The sequence below is a fragment of the Vulpes lagopus genome, chromosome X (assembly GCF_018345385.1).
Source record: "Vulpes lagopus strain Blue_001 chromosome X, ASM1834538v1, whole genome shotgun sequence".
Classification (NCBI taxonomy): Eukaryota; Metazoa; Chordata; class Mammalia; order Carnivora; family Canidae; genus Vulpes; species Vulpes lagopus.
Genome location: NC_054848.1, coordinates 39,083,826 through 39,105,743, shown reverse-complemented (window position 1 = coordinate 39,105,743; position 21,918 = coordinate 39,083,826). Strand labels below are relative to the sequence as shown.

Genomic DNA, 21,918 nt, shown 5'->3' with positions numbered 1-21,918 from the left:
CCTTAACCCAGAAAATCTTGTTGATCAGAGTTGAGTACCGACTTCCATTTATTAAACATAGAATCCTTTCCATGTGCACATCTCAAAATTTGCATCCGAGTACATTTAATGAAAGGTAATGACATTTAAATCACATATATCAAGTTTTCTAAAGATAACATTCTCATCTACTTTCACTCTGCGAAATGTATTATTCTACACAAAATGGAGAGCTAAAGAATGCTTAGCTACAATTAACTCTATAAGCCTACAAAATCAGTGTTTGCTTTCTCCTCCTTTCTTCCCTTAACACTTAATAGATATTGTGTCTAACCACCTGGGGAAGTAGGTGTGGTTCAGAGTATTACTTTATGTTAATCATACCTTTAATCTATTTGAGGTCATCATATACTTACACACACATGGTTATAATGTAAATACCTTAGATAGTCCTGAAGTTCATCAGGAATCTTTCTGTTGTTCAAATCAAGACATGTTTAATCAGTTGGGAGTAAACTGCCTGGCATGGAATGGTTTTAAAATCCTGAGAGAAGGGACTCTGTATTTTTTCCAGGTTGGCACACTTAGAAATCATGTACTGAATATGTTAAATCAGATTCCCAGCTTAAACTGACTAGTAAATAAATGGTAGTCAGACCAAGTTTAGAGAAAATTTCCATTAACCATTATATCGAAAATATTCTATTTACGCACTTTGTTACAGTTTATTCAAGTGCCATTATTTGACTTAAGGACCAGAACAACTCAGTAGCCACCACTAAGACTTAACAGGACTTTCCCTTCCCTCTATCATTTCCACTTCCTAAAATCCATTGCTTGTATCTTCCCCCAATCATTCACTATCTTTTCCAACCACAATTGTGGATCCTAATGCACCATAAATCCATGCTTCCTTTCCAACATTCTAAGGGCGTAAAAATCTAGGAGTATTATGTTGGGAGGTCAATACTACTTCCAAATGCTTCTGAAGACCAACTTAAATGCTATGCCATACATCCCAGCTTGCCCAGGAGAGCCACATTTTATGGCTGCTGCCTTGTCCCAGTAAGTACTAATTGTGCCCCCTTTTGACCTCAAAAGGGTTCTGGTTTGGACTGTAAAAGACACAGTTGGCCTAATTATAGGTCATCAAATTTGAAGACCTCTTTCATTTGTTAAAGAAATATTCAGAATGAAAAGTTTCTTTCAAGCATGACTACAGAGTAATTACTCAGCAATTCCTACTTCTTTGCAGTGGGAGGTAGAATAGCACTTCTCTGGAGTTGGATTTCCCATCGCCAGTTAGAATCTTGGCTTGAACCCTTGACCACAAACCTTGGGGGAAGTTGTATGATCTACTTGCCTCAGTGAGATGGGGAAGTTAAGAGGGTCACTGAAAAGAATGTATATTAAGTACTTAGCACTGTGCTTTGGACAGGTAAGTCAGTAAATGGTAGGTTGTCTGGAGACTACGCTAAAAAAATACCATCATGTCCCTGTTCAACTAAAAAGATCTTCCTTTCAAAAACAAAATACCACACGGACTGCTTCACAATATATATACAAAACTATTACTGTGCAAAGCACTCCAGACAGTGATACAAAATATTTAGCATTGGTGATCTGTTTGCCATTCAAAGACCAATATAATTTCATACTTAGGGATCCTGGAGACGGGATAGCCCCCAACTCCCCACCCCTCAAATTCAATACCTTTTCCCATCCACAGCAGTTAGGTTGTTGTTCCACTGAAGGTGCTCTGGCAAATATCACCAATCATCTTCTGAAAGCCCAAAGAAATACCTGTAATCCTCATCTTTGCAGCATGGTGTGGTTATTTTTCAAAAGCTCTAATTTGTCCAACATCACCCTGGCTGGTTTAGCTTTCGTCTCCTTTGCAATCTCCTTTTCTCTTATATGCTGACATTCCTTAATGGGTATTTGGTCTACCTCTCTTCACCACAGTTCCTGGATCATCTTATCATCTCTTCTGGCTCTAAGCACCACCTCAATGAACAGCAGATACATGGTTCCAGACCAGGCCTCTCCTAATTCCAACTACTTAGATGCCCGACAAGCAGTTCATTATTTTCTGCCTCCAGAACTGTACTTCCATATCTCCCATTCTCGTTAGAAGTACCTCATCTAATGGGTCCCGTGGAACTTACTTTTTGTCTTCCCAATCTGTACTTTTTCCAACCTCACAACATCCAAAGCTCAAATCCAAATCCTCGCTCTTCTTTAAATTTCTCTGCTTTGGAGATATCCCTCTGGCAGCAACATACAGGGTAGATGGAGTGTGTTAAAGCAGGCAGGAAGACTACTGCAAATTCAGTGTTGTTCTATTGTTTAGATGCCATGGACTGTTCCATATTTACAGGGTAAAGCTTAAGCACCTTTCATGGCAGAGGAAGCTTTCCACATGTCAGTGCCTTCCTACTCTTTCTTTCAGCACTCCTCCAACCCCTTAGCCAAAGTTCCCAAATCCTCTTGGTTCGGGAGGGTGTGATATAAACCCCTGAAATGCAGGCCCCAATATCACCCTTCTTGTTACCTTTTCTAGGTTTTGCCTGATGTATCACATGAATCTCCCATATTAGATGTGTGTGTGGACAGAGGACAGGGATCACATCTTAGATTTGCTTTTAAAAGATGTTCAATAAGTATACTGACTAAATCAAAATACACATGACAATAATTTAAAGATTTAATGACTAGGTTCTAAGAAGCAGACACTTCATTTCAGTTAAATTCATAGTATTATATGATCTTAAGTTGAAATTGTGAAGGCTGTGTCGATTGACTACTTTTGAAAACTGACTTCAGTTTTAGTTCAAAATGAAGCCGCCACATTTAAAAAAAAAAATGATTTAACATAACATAGGTTAAAAAAGCAAGTTGAACTGCTCTACTGATGGGTATAAGGTATAGGATTTCCTGTTTAACTGATGACAATGAGAAAAGATGATTCAGTTCCCACTATCTGGAGCTTCATCTGCTTTTTTATACATTTGGTAATTAGCTTTTCTCTAAACAATGTGTATTATGATGCAAACCTGTTTTGTTATTAAGGCATCTGGATAAAGTGTGCTTTTAATGGGATTAACCTATACATGGAGTAGTAAAAAGAAAAAAAAATGATTCTATTTCTTCTGAAATGTGAAAAATGTAAATTATAAAGGATATTAAATTGATGAAGAGAAAGCAGTTTACACTGCTTTTATCTAGTTATACTCTAGAGTAATGTTGATATGTTTGATTTCTCTCCTATCCTCTACCCAAAGATTAAGCTGAACAAGTATTATTCTTGACATAACTTGCAAGTATGTATTGGTGAAACAGTACTAAATTACTCTTACGTGTCAGACAACCTATATTAATCTTGGCAATAAACTATCTTGATATAACCATAGGAAATAAGACACTGTGTCAGTAAGATAAACTAGAACTGGTTAAGCAACATTTAGGCATAGCTTTAGCATTCTTATAATCTTTGCTTCTGGATAGTTGGCTTGCAATTTTTATTTGTAAAAATGTCTTGAGTTATTTCAAAAATATTTAGTGGTTACACATCCTAAGCAGCACTTAGACAGTACTCTTGCTCCTTAACTAAAATAGATTGTAAGTATTTCCTTCTTAAGTTATAAATGATTCATACTTAGAGAGATGATTGCTGCTAGTAGATATTCAATATTTACCAAATTAACTAATTAAATAAAGTATCTCCATGCTTCCAAGCCTTCAAACTGTTTCTAGGAGGACAACATACTCCAAAACTATCTGAACAAGAATACTTGATTAATGCAATCAGTACAGCATTTCACTAGATAAGATTATAAATTCTCTTTAGTCATAAATATAACTCCATTTCTAGCATTCTCTATGTTTCTTCACTAAGGCTTCCTAGAAAATCTTATAAAGAACAGTGTGATAAAAGAGATAAAATGCAAGGTACCATTATCATAAAATGAAATACCATTATTAATTAGAAGTGACTTGTTAATGCTAATATAGCTTGCTATATTTTTACCAGTGACAGGGATTTGTAGACTCTCCCCTCTTTACCCCAATCATGTCATGCAAGCAGAAAAGCATGAAATTTCAAAATTGCCTAACATTAAAAAATAAGTCTCTTAATTTATTTGCATTCTAAAATAGAGCCCTTCATCTGAAACTTTCTTCCATATAAAACTCTACTTAGTGATGTACAAGATTTATCAAGCCCATGTAACATTCCCTTGAAAACCTTAAGTTCAATCACTATTTGTTTTCTACTATTATACTACGTTTTGGCAGCAATTGTTTATTGGTCTATCATTGCAGTTATTGCAACTTAACAATAAACCAGTCTGACATTTTAAGTCTTGAAGATACATACCATATATATTTCTTTAAAAATAATCATACTTTTGTAAGCAATAGTTTACAGTAGACACCTCAAAAATCTACCATAGATGTGAAACTTAAAACGAGAAAAATTTAAGTTCTAAATCTTTATACATATATATCCAGATTTCTATATATATTATATATACATACATAAGTATATATAAAATATATATAGTCAGATTTGAAAAATGAACAAAAACTGGGTACTGTACATAAAGTCTTTTTAAAACTCAAACAATAGAAAACTCTTTAAACATTAAACAATTTTAATAAAAGTTTCTGTACAATGCTAAGCAGTTTTATTTACACATAGAAAATGTAATAGGAGTAGTGTCTGAAATTACAGAACTCCTTAAAATTTCAATGGCAGGTAAATCTGGAAAAAATAACAGCATTCCATTCACAAATATTTTCAAGCAATAAATATGTATTTATAAATAGTGTAAATTTACATCAAGATTAGAAACAAAAATCACAAATCTGAAGTTTATTCCTTAGTCTATGTGCAATCCATTATCTTTGTGACTTGGCTGTTAATTTTTAAACATTTTATTTACGAACCAAAAGTGTAATAACCATCATGGTTTCAAAACAAGACAGAAAAACATAAAAGCAGTAAAAAAGTTCCTTACCTAACTTTTCACATTAAAAAAAAGTTGACCAAAGAAAGACTTAAAATTGCTAACTACCTTACAAAGAAATGACTGGCTAGGCTAGTATTTTTTTCCAAGGAAAATTGTGAAGGGGAAAAGATAGATGAAAACCAATTCATCAGCCCAGAAATAGAGAAATATAAAAGAGGTTGTTTTCAAGTCAGTAGTCTGTATGATGTTGCCAGTTTTGTCAGATATATACAAAACATGGAATTTATTATTATTATTTTTTTTGTCTGAAGTACAGCTGATCAGCTTTGTGAGAGTCCTGGATTAGGAGCAGTGCTCTCCCCTGTCCAGTTGGTTGACACTTCGCACTTGGAAGGTTGCATAGACACAGTTTTCAGCCAGCAGCCTTACGAGATAGCTACAAAAACCAGTGGTGCAGAACTGAGTTACTTCCTGAATAGCAGAAAAGGTCTCATTTAATGTCCATGGAACAATATCAAGATGAGGAGGATGGTAATGGAGGAGCCTGAAAATAAAAGGTGTGTTACTTTGGTATACACAACTGTTAATAGTGTTCCGGAGCTCAAGGCTAAACATCGTCTGCTTATGAAGGTAGGGAAAGTAACAATTCTCAAGAAAGTTTAAAAGCTAGCTACACAATGTGAACACAATGTGAACGTCCCTGTACTGTTTCCCCTGTGGCCAGTTTTCCTAAGGGTCTGAGACCATTATTCTACTCAGTGTGCCTACATTTTTCTGTACTTCACCAATTAGTCAAAAACTCTTAGGATGTTATTAGGGTGACCACTTTTCAGACTGCTTCCAAAATAAAAAAGGCTTGTGGAAAATGATTTTCACAAATCAATTATAATTTCATTAGTGACTGGCTTCAGAAGCTATCTCAATGAGACAATATATCATGTTTAACATAGCCCAGATAATTTTCTTCTTCAAGCAATCTTAAAGACCATTTAAGTGAAAACAGGAGCTAAAATTTTAGTAATTCAGTTTCTAATCACATACGTAGAGAAAAGTACTGGAAGAAATCAACAATTCATAAATTATATCTGTGTTTCTATTCATGAAACTATTGATGTACTAAAGTGAAATGCTTCCCCCTAAGCATCTGCTGTTTAAAAATTAAAAACTGTATAATATTTGTAAGTATACTTGAATTTCATTAAGGTTATATAACGTACCAGGAAGTTACGCTCCATCAAATATTCCTATGAGGTTAATACTTCTGACAAGGACAAAATTTTAAATACATATAATTAGCTCTAAAAGCAGAAGTCTATTTAAGACCACACTTACTAATTCATTTTGTGGACACTAATAACCTATGTACACATTTTATCAACTGAAATCAAATGGCATAAAGAATATAATAGTGTTGTAAAAGCACAGAAATATTCTGTAATGTAATTATGGTGACATTAGTTAGGCTCTGACTCGCCCAGGAAGAAAAGTGAAAATGAAATACGCCATTTCATGGGAATAAATACTTGGAAGTGAAGGAGGGGGGTGATATGAATTTTCCTCATGCAATATCTAACAAGCAAAAGGAAAATTTAAATATTTCATTACCTCCTACTTATCAGGTGGCAGAACAAACACTGCTGCTTCCCTATCCAGCTAAGTATGTACTCACATGCTGATTTCACTTACTAATGTAAATTGGTCATAGACTTGCATCAGGTCCTCCATTTTATACTGTTCTAGCACCACAAAATTTTCCAGGTTTCCACTTGTTTTTCGTGCACAGTCTTGGCAATGCACTATGTAGGTCTTTCGAGAATTGCTCTCATTTGTGACAAAAAGCAGATCAAAAACCTCCACCTATTTTATGCAAGAAAAAAAGAGTAATAGTGATAGTGGTATTTATTTATTGTACTGTTTTAGTATAATCACAGAATTCTACTTTACATGGAATTGTGGACAGTGATCTCTGGTTAAGAGTAGGTACGAAGACAAATACGGCCATGTTGGAGAATCTTTAATAGGCCAGCTTTCTATTGCACCAAACCCAAAGACATGGGTGGTAATGGATATTCAGGGAACTGACTTAAAGGAATGGCATACTCTTTACAACCACTGGCAAAAGCCTAATTTAAAAGTTAGTCTAGGTCAGCTTATTTTTTTTTTAAGATTTTATTTATTTATTCATGAGAGACGAGACACAGAGACAGGCAAAAGGAGAAGCAGGCTTTCCTGCAGGGAGGACTGATGTGGGACTCAATACCAGGACCCCAGGATCATGCCCTGAATCAAAGGCACTCAACCGCTGAGCCACCCAGGCGCCTGGCAGGTCAGCCTATTTTTGTTTTAAATCCAAAACAATGGCATACAGTCAGAAGAAAGGGATCGTTATTTTCTGTTTACTTATGTTACAATACTCATCATGGAGCACTGTGTATGGGTATCAGTCTTCTTTCATAGACAGAGCTCCTCAAAGATGAAGACTACATTTTACTCACTTTTGCAACTCCAGAGCATGTCACAGTGCTTAGACAATCCTCTAAACACACTTATTAAACAGTATATAATCTGATTATTTTACAGATGAGGAAACTGACAGGTAAGTGACAGTGAGTGTTCAGCTATAAGCCTCATGTTAAGGAATAGGAGTACACGCAAAAGGTATATTCATGAGTATAGCATGATTTTAGAAATAATAGCTCTACCTTTTACAGAAAGATTGATGAGCTGTTATGGTTCAGGTGGAAAAAGAAGTAACACTGTAGGGTTAGGAGTCATTCTGAAAAGTTTATACATTCTTCTTCTTCTTTTTTTTTTTTTAAGGTATAACACACCTAACCAGACTCTACCTGATCTCCCAAAGATTAACTTTGGCCAGGTTGCACAACATTAGAAGAGATGGATTCAACCATTTCAAAGAATAGTCAATGTCAGAATACAGAATTTCAAGGTTTGGAATGGATCATTAATATCTCTGGCTTTGGCATATCCTTGCATTTATTCAATGACAGAAAACTCTCATGACCTCATTATCTTCTTTGTACAGTGTGTTAATTCAAAATTCCAGCATTCATCATTTTACCATTACTATCAACGGGCAACAACATGAACCTAGTCATCTGAGCTAGAAAATTTGTGAGCATTCTTCAACCTGTCCCTCACTTCTACTACGTAATAGGCTGTCTGGTAACAAGATTTTATCTTCTAAATATTTTTGAATTCCTCTCCTCCTTTAATATCCCCACTGCAGTCTCACATAGGCCTTCAGATAACAACTCTTTCTTAAAACCACTGCAATAGCTTCCTATCTCCATTCTGTCCAATTACATTTCTCTTTCATTTTTTTTTTAAAGATTCACATTTCTCTTTCAAACACATATCCAATGTGGCTGCCTGCTCAATATCTTTTGATGGCTTCAATGACCTCAGAATAAATATCAAGTTCCTTAAAATCATTTGAGATGTTCTGCAACAGTTTCCTACCACCTACACTTATAAGTAGAATTTGCATAGTCCATGTTCCAGCCACACCAGACTACTTATACTTGTCTGAATAAGCCATTTCATTTCCCATGTTGTGCCTACAGCTCAAAACAATATTCACTCCACCTCTAATTCTCATCATTTTTTAGCCCACTGAAGTCATACTCATCCTTCCAGGATGGACTCAAATGTTAATACTTTTGTAAATCTTATGCCAACACTAGAAGGGAATATTAGGTTATTTTTCCCCTTAGTGTTATCATAACAGTAAGACAACTCTGTATTCACCAGTCCATGTACATTACAATTAGTTGTTTATAATTTGTCTTCTCCAAGTAGAATGTAAGCTCCTTCAGAACAGGTACTATATTTTATTTGTTTCTGCTTCTCTTGCAAACTTTGGCCACAGAAGATTGACCAATGTATAATGAACTGCACCAGAGAGGTGTGAGCACTGATCTGCCTGGGGCTATATCGAACTACATCCAGTTTACTGTCATCTGCCTACATCTGGATTATTCCCAGTTTAAAATCTCAAGACTAAACTTCTTGATGATTATCATTTGTTAAATATCTACCAGATAAATGACTGTTGTAATTACTTTTAGAGTTAATTCATTGTTACTGAAATAGCAGGTCATGAGATTAAATTTTAATATAATAGCGAAGTAACAAGAAAATAACAAGACTGAACACAATGTCAATTTCAGGAAGATGCAGGACATAGGAGTTTAAATATATTTTAAATAAAAGTAACTAAGTAGAAAACAAAAGTAGAGAGGTAAGAAGCTTTATAAAACAACCCTGGATAACAATAGTTACTTACCTCACAAATGCTACAGTAATGTGCTGGTTCTTCTTTTGTCCGCCCATGCCATATAATCTCTTTTCCTGCAGCAATGAGAGCTTCCCTCAATGTCTGACATTGCTTCAGAGTTCTCAGAAGACAATACCTATTATGGGGGAAAAATTATTTGTGACCAGCAACAGAATACTGTATATCTTTCGTATAAAAGATATACTCCTGGAGACTTGGTTCTAGCCATCTGTGACTTTATCATTTTTTTTTTTTTTTGGTCAATTTCCCAGATTTTCTCTTATTTAAAAAATAAGGCCAATGCTCAGCGAGTCTGACGATAACAATATGAGATCATTTAAAGCTGAAAATTAATTGATACCTGAATATCAAAATACAGTGATTTTAATATAAAAAACCTGACTCCTTGCTTAAATAGTAGTTGCTAATTTGGCTCTTATTTGGGCAAGTCACTTAACCTCTTTGGGAGTCAATGTCCTTATCCTTGATATAAGGGGTCTAAATTCCAGATCTCAACTGCTATGATTCTATTAAGGCAGGAAGGCACATTATTTCTGTCAGCACTACCTATTACTCATAAATAGCATCACCTGTACAGCTGCTTTTGAAACTTGAGTCTATACAAAGAAAACCAGTTATAGATTTAGTTGCTATACGACACAAAATTGGTTTCATTACAGTGCTAAAGAAAAAAGACATAACTTGATTTTAACTTGAGGCTAATATAGTAGAATCTTTCATTTATATTAACACAAGTGAACTCCTCTTATAATTTATACCTTTTCTAAATTCATACTTATGATGCTAACAATATATTGAATTCTCACAATTCGTGATTTTCCTAGTTTGCTGTCATTACTTGGACTTGTCTGCTAAAGTCTCTTACTCTCCTGTGAATTAGTGGCTCAGGTTCTCCATTTGAAAGAGAGGTTGGACTAGATGGTCTTTAAGGCACTTTTCAGCTCTAAAATGCAGACAATGAAAATATCCTAAATGAAAAGGAAATGAGTTTAGCAACTGACTGAGAGCAAAAGTTTTTGTTTTATTCACTGCCTAGGACAGTGCCTGGCATATAGTAGGTGCTCAATAAATATTTGATTACTTAACAAGTAAAATTTAAAGCATGATAATAACATATTTCCTTGCTATCTCCTAAGTTACAAAGTTAAAGAAGTATCGTTACTTATTCCGAACCCATGTAAATTAAGCCAAGATAAAAAAAGATAACTGAAAATATCCCTAAACTTGTTAATTAACAAACCTTAAACAATAGCAACTTTATAGCAACTTTACAGTTATAAGACAGATCCTTTCAGTATCCTAGTCAAAGTATTTCACTCTTAATTTGGCTTAGGCTATTCTTGTGTTTAGCTTATTTAAAAACAAAATAATGTGTTAGATTGTAGTTTGCAAGTCAAAGGTAGGGCTGCAGTTGTGTGTGTGTGTGTGAAAATGTGTCGAGGAGGTAGCAAGTAAAAAGTCAGATCATGGTAAAAAGAGAGGATAGAATTCTAGACTATGCTGCCAGCTCTTGAACAGTACCTGCTCCTCCCCTTTTCCCCTTCCCGTGTTACATGCACAACTCCCCTCTGAAGCTACCAATCTAACTAAACAAGTTTCCCAATCAGGGTTTCAAAATAAGGTCTTTTTCACAGGAAAGTAATGCGTAAAACTTTGCAGATACCTTAGGAAGATCTGCAGACTCCACTATGCTCTCATGTGAGAAAACAGACAAGGAAAAATAATAAAATAATACAATAAAGTACATAAATAATAAAAAATAAGAAACAGGAAGCATGGTATTAGGTGCTTCAGACATGTTATGCCATGAAGGCCTCTTACCAGCCTTGTGCCAGAGACACTCTCATCTCCACCCTACCAATGACCAAACGAGGGCTCAGGGAAGCTAAATTTGTCTGATGTCATAAAGCTAATTTTTAAGTGGCTGGGCTAGGGGTTTGTGAAAACAAAATCTTAAGCCTCCCCTCTCACTAACTCACACTGTACTTTCTTCTTTCTGGTCTTCCTATCTTTTACCTGCCTGCTCCCCCTCATCTCTTTTGAAGAGAAGATTCTTGAAGGTTAGTCAGCACCATTTGATTTTGGGTTTCAAACACAGAGCCTCGGTTCTGTGAGCCTTACTCCACTCTACTCAGCGAATGAACTTTTATGTCCAATGCTACTAATTACTTTGGCAGTTAGATTGTAGTTTATAACTTATGGCTTGTTTGGTAGTTTTATGCAGAAAAAGGCAATTAGTATATATGTTTTCCTACAAAAAAATAAAGGGTTAGAGCTAGGGTTATATTAAGAGTAAATACTAAGCCTTGAGTATGCTGCTTCCGGAATCAGCTCCAGAATTTTTATTTTGTGAGACCCTGGAATCTTAGAAAACTGTCAGCTCAACTAATGTGATCTGACAACGAATAACCAAATTGTGGTTTCCCCTTTGCCCTTTGGTTTTTTTCCTTAACAGTAAAAATTTTTGTTTTCTCTTTTTCAAAAGGTAGCAGTTGGAACAGAAGGAGAATTGAGAGAGACACAGGCTCTTTTGGAGTCTATAGCAATGAGCAGATCCTACAGAAAGGGTGTGATTCAACCAAAGGGCAGGGAAAAATAAATAGAAAATAAAAACATCTGAGGAAAGGATGCCTAGGGAAGATACAGATATACTATTCAAGACTTAACAGTCATCTGGTTCTGCTTTGGTTAATCTCAGGCCTTGATTTTATGCGTAGACAACATTTGAGTATACCAAAGAGCTAAAAAATATGAGTCATTTCCTTTTCATTTTAGTTTAGCTGAGTTTTAATAAATTTACCTTATAGCAATTAAGAATGCAACTTGTTAAAAACAAAACAATAAATCACTAGCAAAAAGTGTAAAAATGTAGAAGACAGAAGATGCTATTTTTAATAAATACATTTTAGGAACAAGGTCAGAAATTATTTCAGGAGCTAGACAAGCAGAGAATTCTGTGACTTTTAAGGATAAGTCTGGTTTAAAGGCCCTGTGTTTAGCTGTTTGGATGAAAAACTACACCAAAAGGCAGGGGGTATTAAAGACAGCTTTGGCTTGAAGACAACCACAAGGGAGAGGCTGACTAAGGACATGCTGTATTTAAGTTACACAGTAAGAATCTAATCCACCCAAAGACCCATCTGCAAACATGGAACCACAAAAGGGATGGAATTTTAGTGAACAGCTTTACACAGGGCATAGAAGTGCAAATATACTTGAAATATCAGAATAAGAAAACTGGAGACAATAGATGGACAAATGATCATGTACAATAATACAAATCAATACAATGGGCAAAAGATAAATAGATAAAGTATGCCATGAATGCTAAAAGGAAGGAGAGGCTCATCTTCAATTGAGGAGAGATGGGAAATCACAGAAGTTTTCATAAAGAAGTTGTCAATTTAGATGTGAGCAAGAAGGGGAGGTGAGAGGAAGGCATGTTTCAAGCAGAGGGAATGCCAAAAACAAAGCTAGTATGGGGATCACTTAGGTAAACAAACAACTGTTGCTACCAGATTTTAATTTTGGGATGGGGTTCCTGGGGCAGGAGAATAAAAAAAAGCCACAGTGATAGTACATTATGTCAAATTTAAGACAACACCAGGGACTACTCAGACATCCCCAGGGGCAGCTTGACTAAGTTTCCAAAGTTAGTTCCCAAATACCAGTGCGGAGACAGATGAAACATGGGTTAACTTGATATAAGTCTTTATGGTAACAGTCTTAGCCACTAAGAAGTAGATGGTCTACAAACTAAAGTACACCAAGAGGTGTCCTGCCCTGACCAATCTCTTACTGAAAGAGCCATACAGGATAAGTGAGCCAATGTGTGAGCCCTTGAGACACACTTGCCACCTGTCACTCAAGGGTTTCATTCCCCTATGACAACAGTGAGTGTCTGAATGTCAGTAAGACATTTTATTTCATTTAAACCAAACACATGGCTGAAAATCAAGGTCTCAGTCAATGATAAAAATGAGTATCTCAAAAATTTTAAACTCTTGGATGGAAAAATCAAGCATGAAAGCAAATGTTAACCATGAAGATGCAGAGTTTTAGAATTTTTAGATTTTTTTTTTTTTATTCAGTGTTCTCACAAAACACTATATATTTAACCCAGTGATGTTTTAGAAGATGCAGCCCCAGGACAAGAGTATTAGGATCTACACTATGGACTGGTCTTTGTGGCTATACCCTCTTATTCAATTATTAGGCCAACTGGATATTACCAAAGAGCTGGCGCATACCTCACTTATTCATATAAAAATGGGAATCAAAGAGAAAAGGGAGTTAATACTTTAACATATATTCAAAACCTCTCTCTGTGCTTGTGATAAAGTTTATATTATGTAGATAGGGTAGTAATCTAAAATATGCACCCAAAAAAAGGAAAAGAAAAATTTTATTAGCTTTAAGAAATCTAATCTAGTCTAGGATGTCAGGGACTTGCTTGATCAGAGGATTCATATAGGCCACTGTGAAAGAGATTCTCAGGGTTCTTCCCATAGAGCTCTGAATTTACTTGTTAGAAACAGACTAGAAATCTTAGTCTCAGGTGATTTTTATGATCAGAGAAAGAAGAACCAGTGCAAACCTCTTACTTCCTCTTACTTTTATAATGAAATTATAAACAATGTCTAAAATTTGTAGCAATTAAAAAAAAAATTAAAAAAATAAAAAAAATAAAAAATAAAAAAAAATAAAAAAAATAAAAAAATAAAATAAAATAAAATAAAATTTGTAGCATTATTCTTCAATGGACATCAGTAAGATATCAACTTCATGAATCACATTTTTATGATAAAAGTCTTAAGAGACCACAGAAAGAAAACTGCAAGGGAGACAGATAGATAAGAGCAGATTATAGAGCTAGATTGCTTGGGTTCAAATCCCAGCTCCACACATACTTCATATTCTCTGTGTCTGTTTCCTCACTGCAAAAAGATGCAACTAATACTGCTATTATGAGAATTACATGTGGTATATAAAAGTGCTTAGATTAGTGCCTGGAAGTTAGTGATCAATATTTAAAATTCAACATGTCAAATTCTTAAACTGTGTTAGAGTAATTACATGATTACTAAACTGAAGTTTTTAAATTTTTAAAAAAAGGTTCTATTTATTTATTTATTTGAGAGAGAGAGAGAGAGAGAGAGCATGCACATGTGCACAAGCAGGGAGAAGTGGCAGGCAGAGGGAGAGGGAGAAATAGGCTCCCCACCAGGCAGGGAGCCAACATGGGGCTCAATCCCAGGACCCTGAGATCACGACCTGAGCCGAAGGCAGATGCTTAACTGACTGAGTCACTCAGGAGCCCCTAAACTGAAGTTCTTCAATTTGAAAAGAGTTGTGCAATGAGTGCCAACTAAAAGTGCAACAATTACACCAAAAAGAACATAAGACAGATTATTTAAAAGGTGCTTAGTCTAGATTCATTAGGTCAGGATTTCTCAATCAAGGTATTATTGTTATTTTGGGCTGGATAATTCTCTGTTGAGAGAGGCTGTCCTGTGCATTACGGGATGCTTAGCAGTATCCCTAGCTTCTACCCACAAGATATCCACAGCACCCCTCCCATTCAAATATTGATGCTGCCCTATGTCCTCTGAGGAAGGCGCCAGGAGGAGGCAAAACTACCCACCATTGAGAACCACTGCACTATGTCCATGAGTATTATACTTGAAAAACAGAAGGTGACTGAGATTACTATAACTGATATTAGTATTAATAATTATAACTACAGCCACCATTTACTGAGTGCTTACCCTATGCTAGGACCCATATAATACTTAACAAAAATTATATTAGAAAGATACAATTATTATTCCCCTTTTTCAGAAAAGGAAACAAAGACCAATAAGTTTGATAGTCTGCCCATGGTCCCCCTCCTACCAATAAATGGAGCAGCTGAAATTTGAAGGCAGACTGGACTCCAAACAACTACATAGTGCTGCCCTCTCTGTATTTCACAGAGATAATAAATAGTATAGAACCTAAGACTTAGGAAAATTACAAAGGAAAGGCAAATAATGAACATATAATGATTACCTATACACAAAAGGCACAGAGAAAAGTACATAAAGCATTAATATTGTGCATATAAAATGGTACATTTAAAAATATCTGTAAAAACAGTGCATTATAAGTGGTCAAAAGTATGACAAAATGATTTGACAGGAACTTATTAAGTTTGTGGGAAGTAGTTTTCAATGGACTTGATACTACAGAAATTTTAGAAAATATATTTTCAAGTACTGGCTTATAAGGTATTAGTATTTTTAGAACATATAATTACCTAGCAGATTGCAGGGAGGTTGATAAGAGAATGTATATTCTGAAAATTGACCTTCTGTTCCTTAGCATACTACCTGATATGCTCCTCCTAAATCGGAGATTTCCTAAGATTGAACTTTTCAGAGGAAAATAGGATCTTTGGCATTCTGTTTTTGACATGTGAAAATGTACTGAACTACTTACCCTCACAGTGATTAAAGCAGAACTAACAAAATAGGTGGTGAAGAAACCAGAGTTTCCGACGTATTAAAAACATACTATCATTACATTAACTTGCTAATAGCCCAACATGATTGCAACAGTTTATATCATATTTGTTGGACTTGGCCTTATCTGCTATTGAGATTAAACCATTCAACTGCATCTAAAGGAATCTATGTATTGTGAAAGCCTGTTATCTACAGGGAAATCTAATCAGAATCAACAGTCTCCAGAGCTCACTTGCTACACTATTATTTGATTCCTTTCAAGGGTCCTGTTAAAAGGAATACTTCAATGCTAAAACATAATGAAAATATGAGTCTTATGAAAGTGAAGCTAAGAAGAGCCTTAGCACTCCACAGGGAGAAAATGTAGGCCAAAGAAATGTACCTCAAATATTTGAAAATGGGAATCATGAATTTTCAAACAATGAGGTTTCTCTTAGCTCTCAATCAACTAGTTTAAATTAAAACCAAGAGTAAAAACTGTATACTATGATGAAGATGGATAATCAGCAGCAATAATCTCCCCACCCTCAATTTTAGGTTTTAAAGTATCTTCATTCACTTAAGACTTACCTATGACATAATTTAAACTGGAGTGGGATAGGGGTTTACTAAAACTAAGTATGTTCAATAGTTCTCAAAAATGTACAACCCAAATGAAATTCTGAGAAAACAAATCCAGAATGTGGAACTCTTGTGTAACACAAAGGTCTGCCCTCTTCAAAAAAAAAGAAAGAGAGAGAGAGAGAGAGAGAGAAAGGAAGGAAGGAAGGAAGGAAGGAAGGAAGGAAGGAAGGAAGGAAGGAAGGAAGGAAGGAAGGAAATCATGTAAAAAAATTTCAGAGACTAAAGACACAATGACTACATACTGAATACAATGTCAGCATAGGAGCTGGTGGGGCAGGGAGAGGTAAGAGCTACAAAAATACATTTCGGTGCAGTTGGGGAATTTCAAATGTAGATAGTATATTAGCTAATTCTTACATATGTTAAACAGTACTTTGGTTACATAAGAATATCCTTATTCTTAAGAGATGCAGGTTGAAGCACTAGGGGTCATGTCATAATGTTTGCAAATTACTTTTGCATATGACTCAAACTGTGCATATGCATATGTGGAGCCTGCTAAGTGAATGTGGCAAAAACTTATCTGTTGACTCTAGATGAGATTATACAGGCATTCACAGTACTAAACCTTTTTGGTAGATTTTTAAAATTACAAAATAAAAAGTTGGAGGAAAAAGTATAAACAAGTTTGGGAGTGGGGCATGCAGCAATGCATTACATGCAAATTTGATATATTTTAAAAGAGAGTAAGGTAGTAACATAGAAAAACTGCCAACAGTTCAACGAGTTAAAGGAAAAGATCAATAATAGCCTTACATTTAAAGTCTTTCTCATTTCATTTCTTTGTGTGGGCACAGTTCTATTTTAAAAATAGCTAATGGTGGGAGCACTTGGGTGGCTCAGTGATTGAGCATCTGCCTTTGGCTCAGGTGGCAATCCTGGGACCCTGGGATAGAGTCCTGCATCAGGCTCCCAGCAGAGAGCCTGCTTCTCCCCCTGCTTCTCCCCCTGCCTATGTCTCTGCCTCTCTGTGTGTCTCACATGAATAAATAAATAAAATCTTAAAAAAAAAAAAAGCTAATGGTTCAGAAAACTTAACAGCTAACACCAAACTAACAGCTACCTGTTAGTCAGCTGAAAGCTGTAACAAATGTGTGTACCAGACTCCTTTTCTAAGCAATAGAGCCATACAGTCATCTGGCTACTAACAGAGATCCCCACTAAAACATCACAGGAGGAATTAAAGTTCTGAATGTCTAAAGTCAACCAAGCTAGGAATCACTCCCCACACCTAACTCATTTCCTTTCTTCTTTCCTGACCCCTAGTTTTCATTAACAAGCACAAATGTCCCACTACCTACCCAAGGCAAAGCCTCAGCAGTACAGATTTCCCTCTCACCTCCACCACCCAACGATCACCAAGTATAGTCTATTTTACCCTCTAACCTTTGTCCCTCCTCTTGTCTGAATTGCAGCAACTACTTTCTCATTTATTCTACCAGATATGTCCTCCATTTATTGCTTCATCTTGCTGCCAAGTGAGCTAATATGCAAATTTGATTATTAAAAAGATATAAAATTCTCTTTTTTAGAGAGAAAGAGAGAGCGTGTGGAAGGAGAGAGCAGAGGGGGAGAGAGAGAATCTTAAGCAGGCTCCACGTCCAGCAGAGTTGGACACAGGGCTCGATCTCACAACCCAGAGATCATCACCTGCGCTGGAATCAAGAGTTGGACACTTAACCAACTGAGCCACCCAGGTGCCCCTAAAAGATTTAAAATTCTAAAGGCTTCCCACTGGCAATTGCTGCCAGTGTGAAGTCTACCTGAAATTTTTAGCAATAGAAGTTAAAATCCATACTCTTCAGCTAATATGAATAAGTAGGGCTTAAACCTGAAAAAAAAAAACTTAAAAAGTTTCGTATAAAGAAGGAGAAACTAAGTTCGCTTTAATATATGGGGTATGCGGGGAAAAGTTTATGTTCATTTAAGCACTTAAAGGAAATCAAAAGAGAGTTTTTCACTAAGCTTCCATTAAAATTTTTCTAAGGAGTTAGGCTGTTAACATTTCAAGTCAATTGAATGCATCATACAATGAAAGAAGTAATCAAGATAATGAATATTCTTTTGACTCATGCCAATGCAAGAGATATTTGGAAAAACGTGAAGCAGACTATGAAGATTACTGTATTTTAGTAAAACAATATGACTTACTCAGATAAAGTACTTTATGGTATTACAGGACTCTGAAAGACCCAACATGAATTTGGAAAGTGCAAAGAAAATAAAAACAAGAGTAATGCTGACTTGTTGAAATAACTACAGGTAATCCATTCTCTAAATGATAATGAGGAATTAATAGGTTACAATAGGAGAAGATCATTCTCCCATTATTAAGTCACTCGGTGCCAAAAGAGGTACACAGTCTATTACTTACTGCACTCCCACAAATTTTTCACAAATTCTGCATCAATTGCCTTGGTGTTGAAACTTGACCTGGGGCTTTTTATAGTTTTCGCTTATCTCATCAGGGTGACTGTTTTTGCAGAGAAATATTAATGTGTTTGATTCCAGAATATTGCCACAGACCCTACTAGAAGACAAACTATATCATATATGCATTGTATTACCTTTCTAAACCCAAAGAATTCTGAATATCAAATCACATTTGGCCTAAGGTGTTTAGGATAAAGGACTATGGAGCTATAGTACTACTACTTCCGTGAGGCCCTTCTTTAATGTTCCCCCAATCTGAGAAGCGCCTTCCTCTGTGCTCTCCCATTTTTTTAAACCTATCTTCATGAGCAAAGATCACATATTTTAATGCATTGACTATTTCCCCATTTATTATAAGCAGCTTAAGAAGTGATTAAATCCCTTTTTCTCAGCACAGTAACACAGCACAACTCCGTTCACAATAAATATCAAACAAATATGAAAGCATGAAAAGAACTGGGCGAGTGAATAAGTGAGGGGATATAAAGGCACAAGGTAAATTTCATTTACATTGTTTTTGATTAACACTTAACTACAAAGATCCAAAAATTATGCATTGTTGATTCATAGTATTTAGAATTACAAACAATAATTCAGGGAGGAAGTTAAGGAGGAGGACTATCTTTGTTTATCTTCTTCATTCCACTTCTTACACAGAGCTGGTAATTTTTTTTCTTTTAAAATAGCCTACAATTCACATGTCCAATGTATACTGAATTAATCCCTTACTGAAAGATAATTCAAACAAGGAGAAAAAAGGGGAAGGTGTAAAAATTGTAGTTCATATTAAATATTTTTTTAAAGATTTTATTTATTTATTCTTGAGAGACAGAGAGAGAGAGAGAGAGAGAGAGAGAGAGAGAGAGGCAGAGACACAGGCAGAGGGAGAAGCAGGCTCCATGCAGGGAGCCCGACATGGGACTTGATCCTGGGTCTCCAGGATCACGCCCTGGGCTGAAGGCGGCGCCAAACCGCTGTGCCACCGGGGCTGCCCTTAAAGATGTTTTAAAATACAAAAAAGAGTAGCAAAGATAAATGGAAAGTTCAAGCACACATCTAGAGGCAGCAGTGGGAGAAATGGCTGACAAGGTAAATGGGAGTCAGATTTGAGGTACAAATGGAGGATTTTAGGTCATCTCTATGCTCGAAGTGGGGCTCAAACTCACAACCCTGAGATTAAGAGTCATGTGCTCTACTGACTGAGCCAGGTTGAGCCACCCCAAATGGAGGATTTTAAAGAAAGTTTGCATTTGTGTCTTTGTATGTTTAGCTTAGTTGGTCACCAGTAACCTTAGCAAGAGAAGTAATGGGCATATTCAAGGTAGAAAGCCAAATTGCTATGTATGGTGGAAGGGACAGGAGATGAAGAAAAAGACTCAAGGCCAAGGAAAGAAATGTCAAGAGAGAACCATTACTTAAGAATTAGCATAGCTCACAAGCCAGAATAAACCAATACCATTTCCTTTGTTGGCAGAATACTAGGTTTGAGGAACAAAGCAATGATGTGGGTATAATTTTACAGCACAATTGAGCTTGTAGAAAAAGATCCCCCTCTCTCTATTACTGCAACGATATATTCCTCATGCTGTCTTCTGACCTTTATTTGGTTCACTATTTGCTTTTTTTAAATAGACATATTCCTCTAAGTTCTGTCCGTAACTCCTCCCCTCTTCTTTCGCTCAAGGCAATCACAAACCACTAGATAAAAGACCCCCTAGTCTGTCAGCTCTAACTTTGTTCTCTAAAGTTCTGTATTTCCTACAGCTTCTGCTAAATAGCTCTATCCAACTATTTTATCAGTTTCTCAAACTTGCCACCTCCCCAAAATGAAGTTCTGTGCCACAGATATATGCAAGTAGCTTTTGTACAAGACAGCTATGGGCATTTAATCTTGGTTCTAACCAACGGTGATCTTTGGATGCTGAGACGTATGACTCAGATAAAATCTGGGAAGCACTTTTCTTAGTGCTCAGCTAAGTACCAAACTCAAATTATTATTTTTATTTACATATAGAGAGCTCATGAGTAGTGGTGGTGCTGCAGATGGAGAGGAAGAGAGAGAATCTTAAGCAGGCTCCCCACTGAGCTCAGAGCCCAATATGAGGCTCGATCTCAGGAATCCAAGATCATGACCTGAGCTGAAATCAAGAGTCAGACACTTAACCAACTGAGCCACCCACACACCACCCCACAAACTCAATTTATTAACTAGCATTAATAAAACCATCTAGAACTCAGACTTGAAAACCCAAACTATCTTTGATTCACTCCTTTCTCTTATCATCCAAAAGCTTATTCTGTTTATTTAACTGCTAGAAAGAACTTTATGAAACCCAAATTAGATCATACTAGTTAAAAACCCATCAAAAGTTCTCTAACAGAACAGACTTAGGTTTGGCACACAATGCATGAATTGCCACTAAGAATTTTCACAAATGTATCTTATTCTACTACTCATCACACACGTTGTCCTCAAGCCAGAATTTACCAGCACAAACATAGCACAGTTGTATCATATATGTCTTTAAGATCATGCAAATACCCAGTAGGGAAGAAGTCAGGAGAGAGGAGTAAAGAGGTAGGTGCTGGGGACAGAATGAGAGCAGGGAAAAGAAAAGATGATCTGGAGTGAGTATGCATTTACTGGTCCTCTAGGCAGTAGGAGATCCCCTGAGCCTCTCACAGAGTAAGAGGCTTAACATGCCGAGTATGATTGTAATCGTTAGTACAACAGGGCCTCTCTATATAAGCCAACTATTCTGCCTGATGCTCAAGTGAAGGAAAGGGATTTATTCCCCTGGAGGAAAATGTGACGGTGCTGGGCTGAAAGAGACATGGTACACATTACTTTGTGGATGAACTGAAGCATCTTCCTGATGGCACAAGAGTTTGGTCTTAAACTGGCCTTAGGTGTTATTCCTCTGTCCTCTGTCCTCTCCCTGCCTCCACAGCTTTACCTTTCACACAAATTACCTGCTTCCCAGAATACACAGACTTTTCTGATTCTATGGAGCTGGAAAGAATCCAGTGGAGATCTGTCAACGTATTTCTTCTAATCTTTCAATCTATCTATTTATATGCACTT

At 36.1% G+C, this 21,918-nt stretch overlaps 1 protein-coding gene across 8 annotated transcripts in view; it reads right to left on the bottom strand.

Moving 5' to 3' along the window:
- Positions 1 to 30: 30 nt before the first annotated feature.
- KDM6A (lysine demethylase 6A) overlaps positions 31 to 21,918 on the bottom strand; it is a 214,842-nt gene continuing 192,954 nt past the window's right edge. For 7 of the 8 annotated variants that reach the window (XM_041742245.1, XM_041742247.1, XM_041742246.1 and 4 more), the window contains 3 exons: positions 9,259 to 9,385; positions 6,639 to 6,809; positions 31 to 5,496 (listed from right to left, as the gene is read on the bottom strand). In XM_041742245.1, coding sequence (XP_041598179.1) covers positions 5,467 to 5,496; positions 6,639 to 6,809; positions 9,259 to 9,385 — 328 coding nt within the window. In that variant the 3' untranslated portion in view covers positions 31 to 5,466. Of the gene's footprint in view, positions 5,497 to 6,638; positions 6,810 to 9,258; positions 9,386 to 21,918 lie in introns of those variants that run through there. The other variant, XR_005985746.1, reaches the window with a different exon arrangement.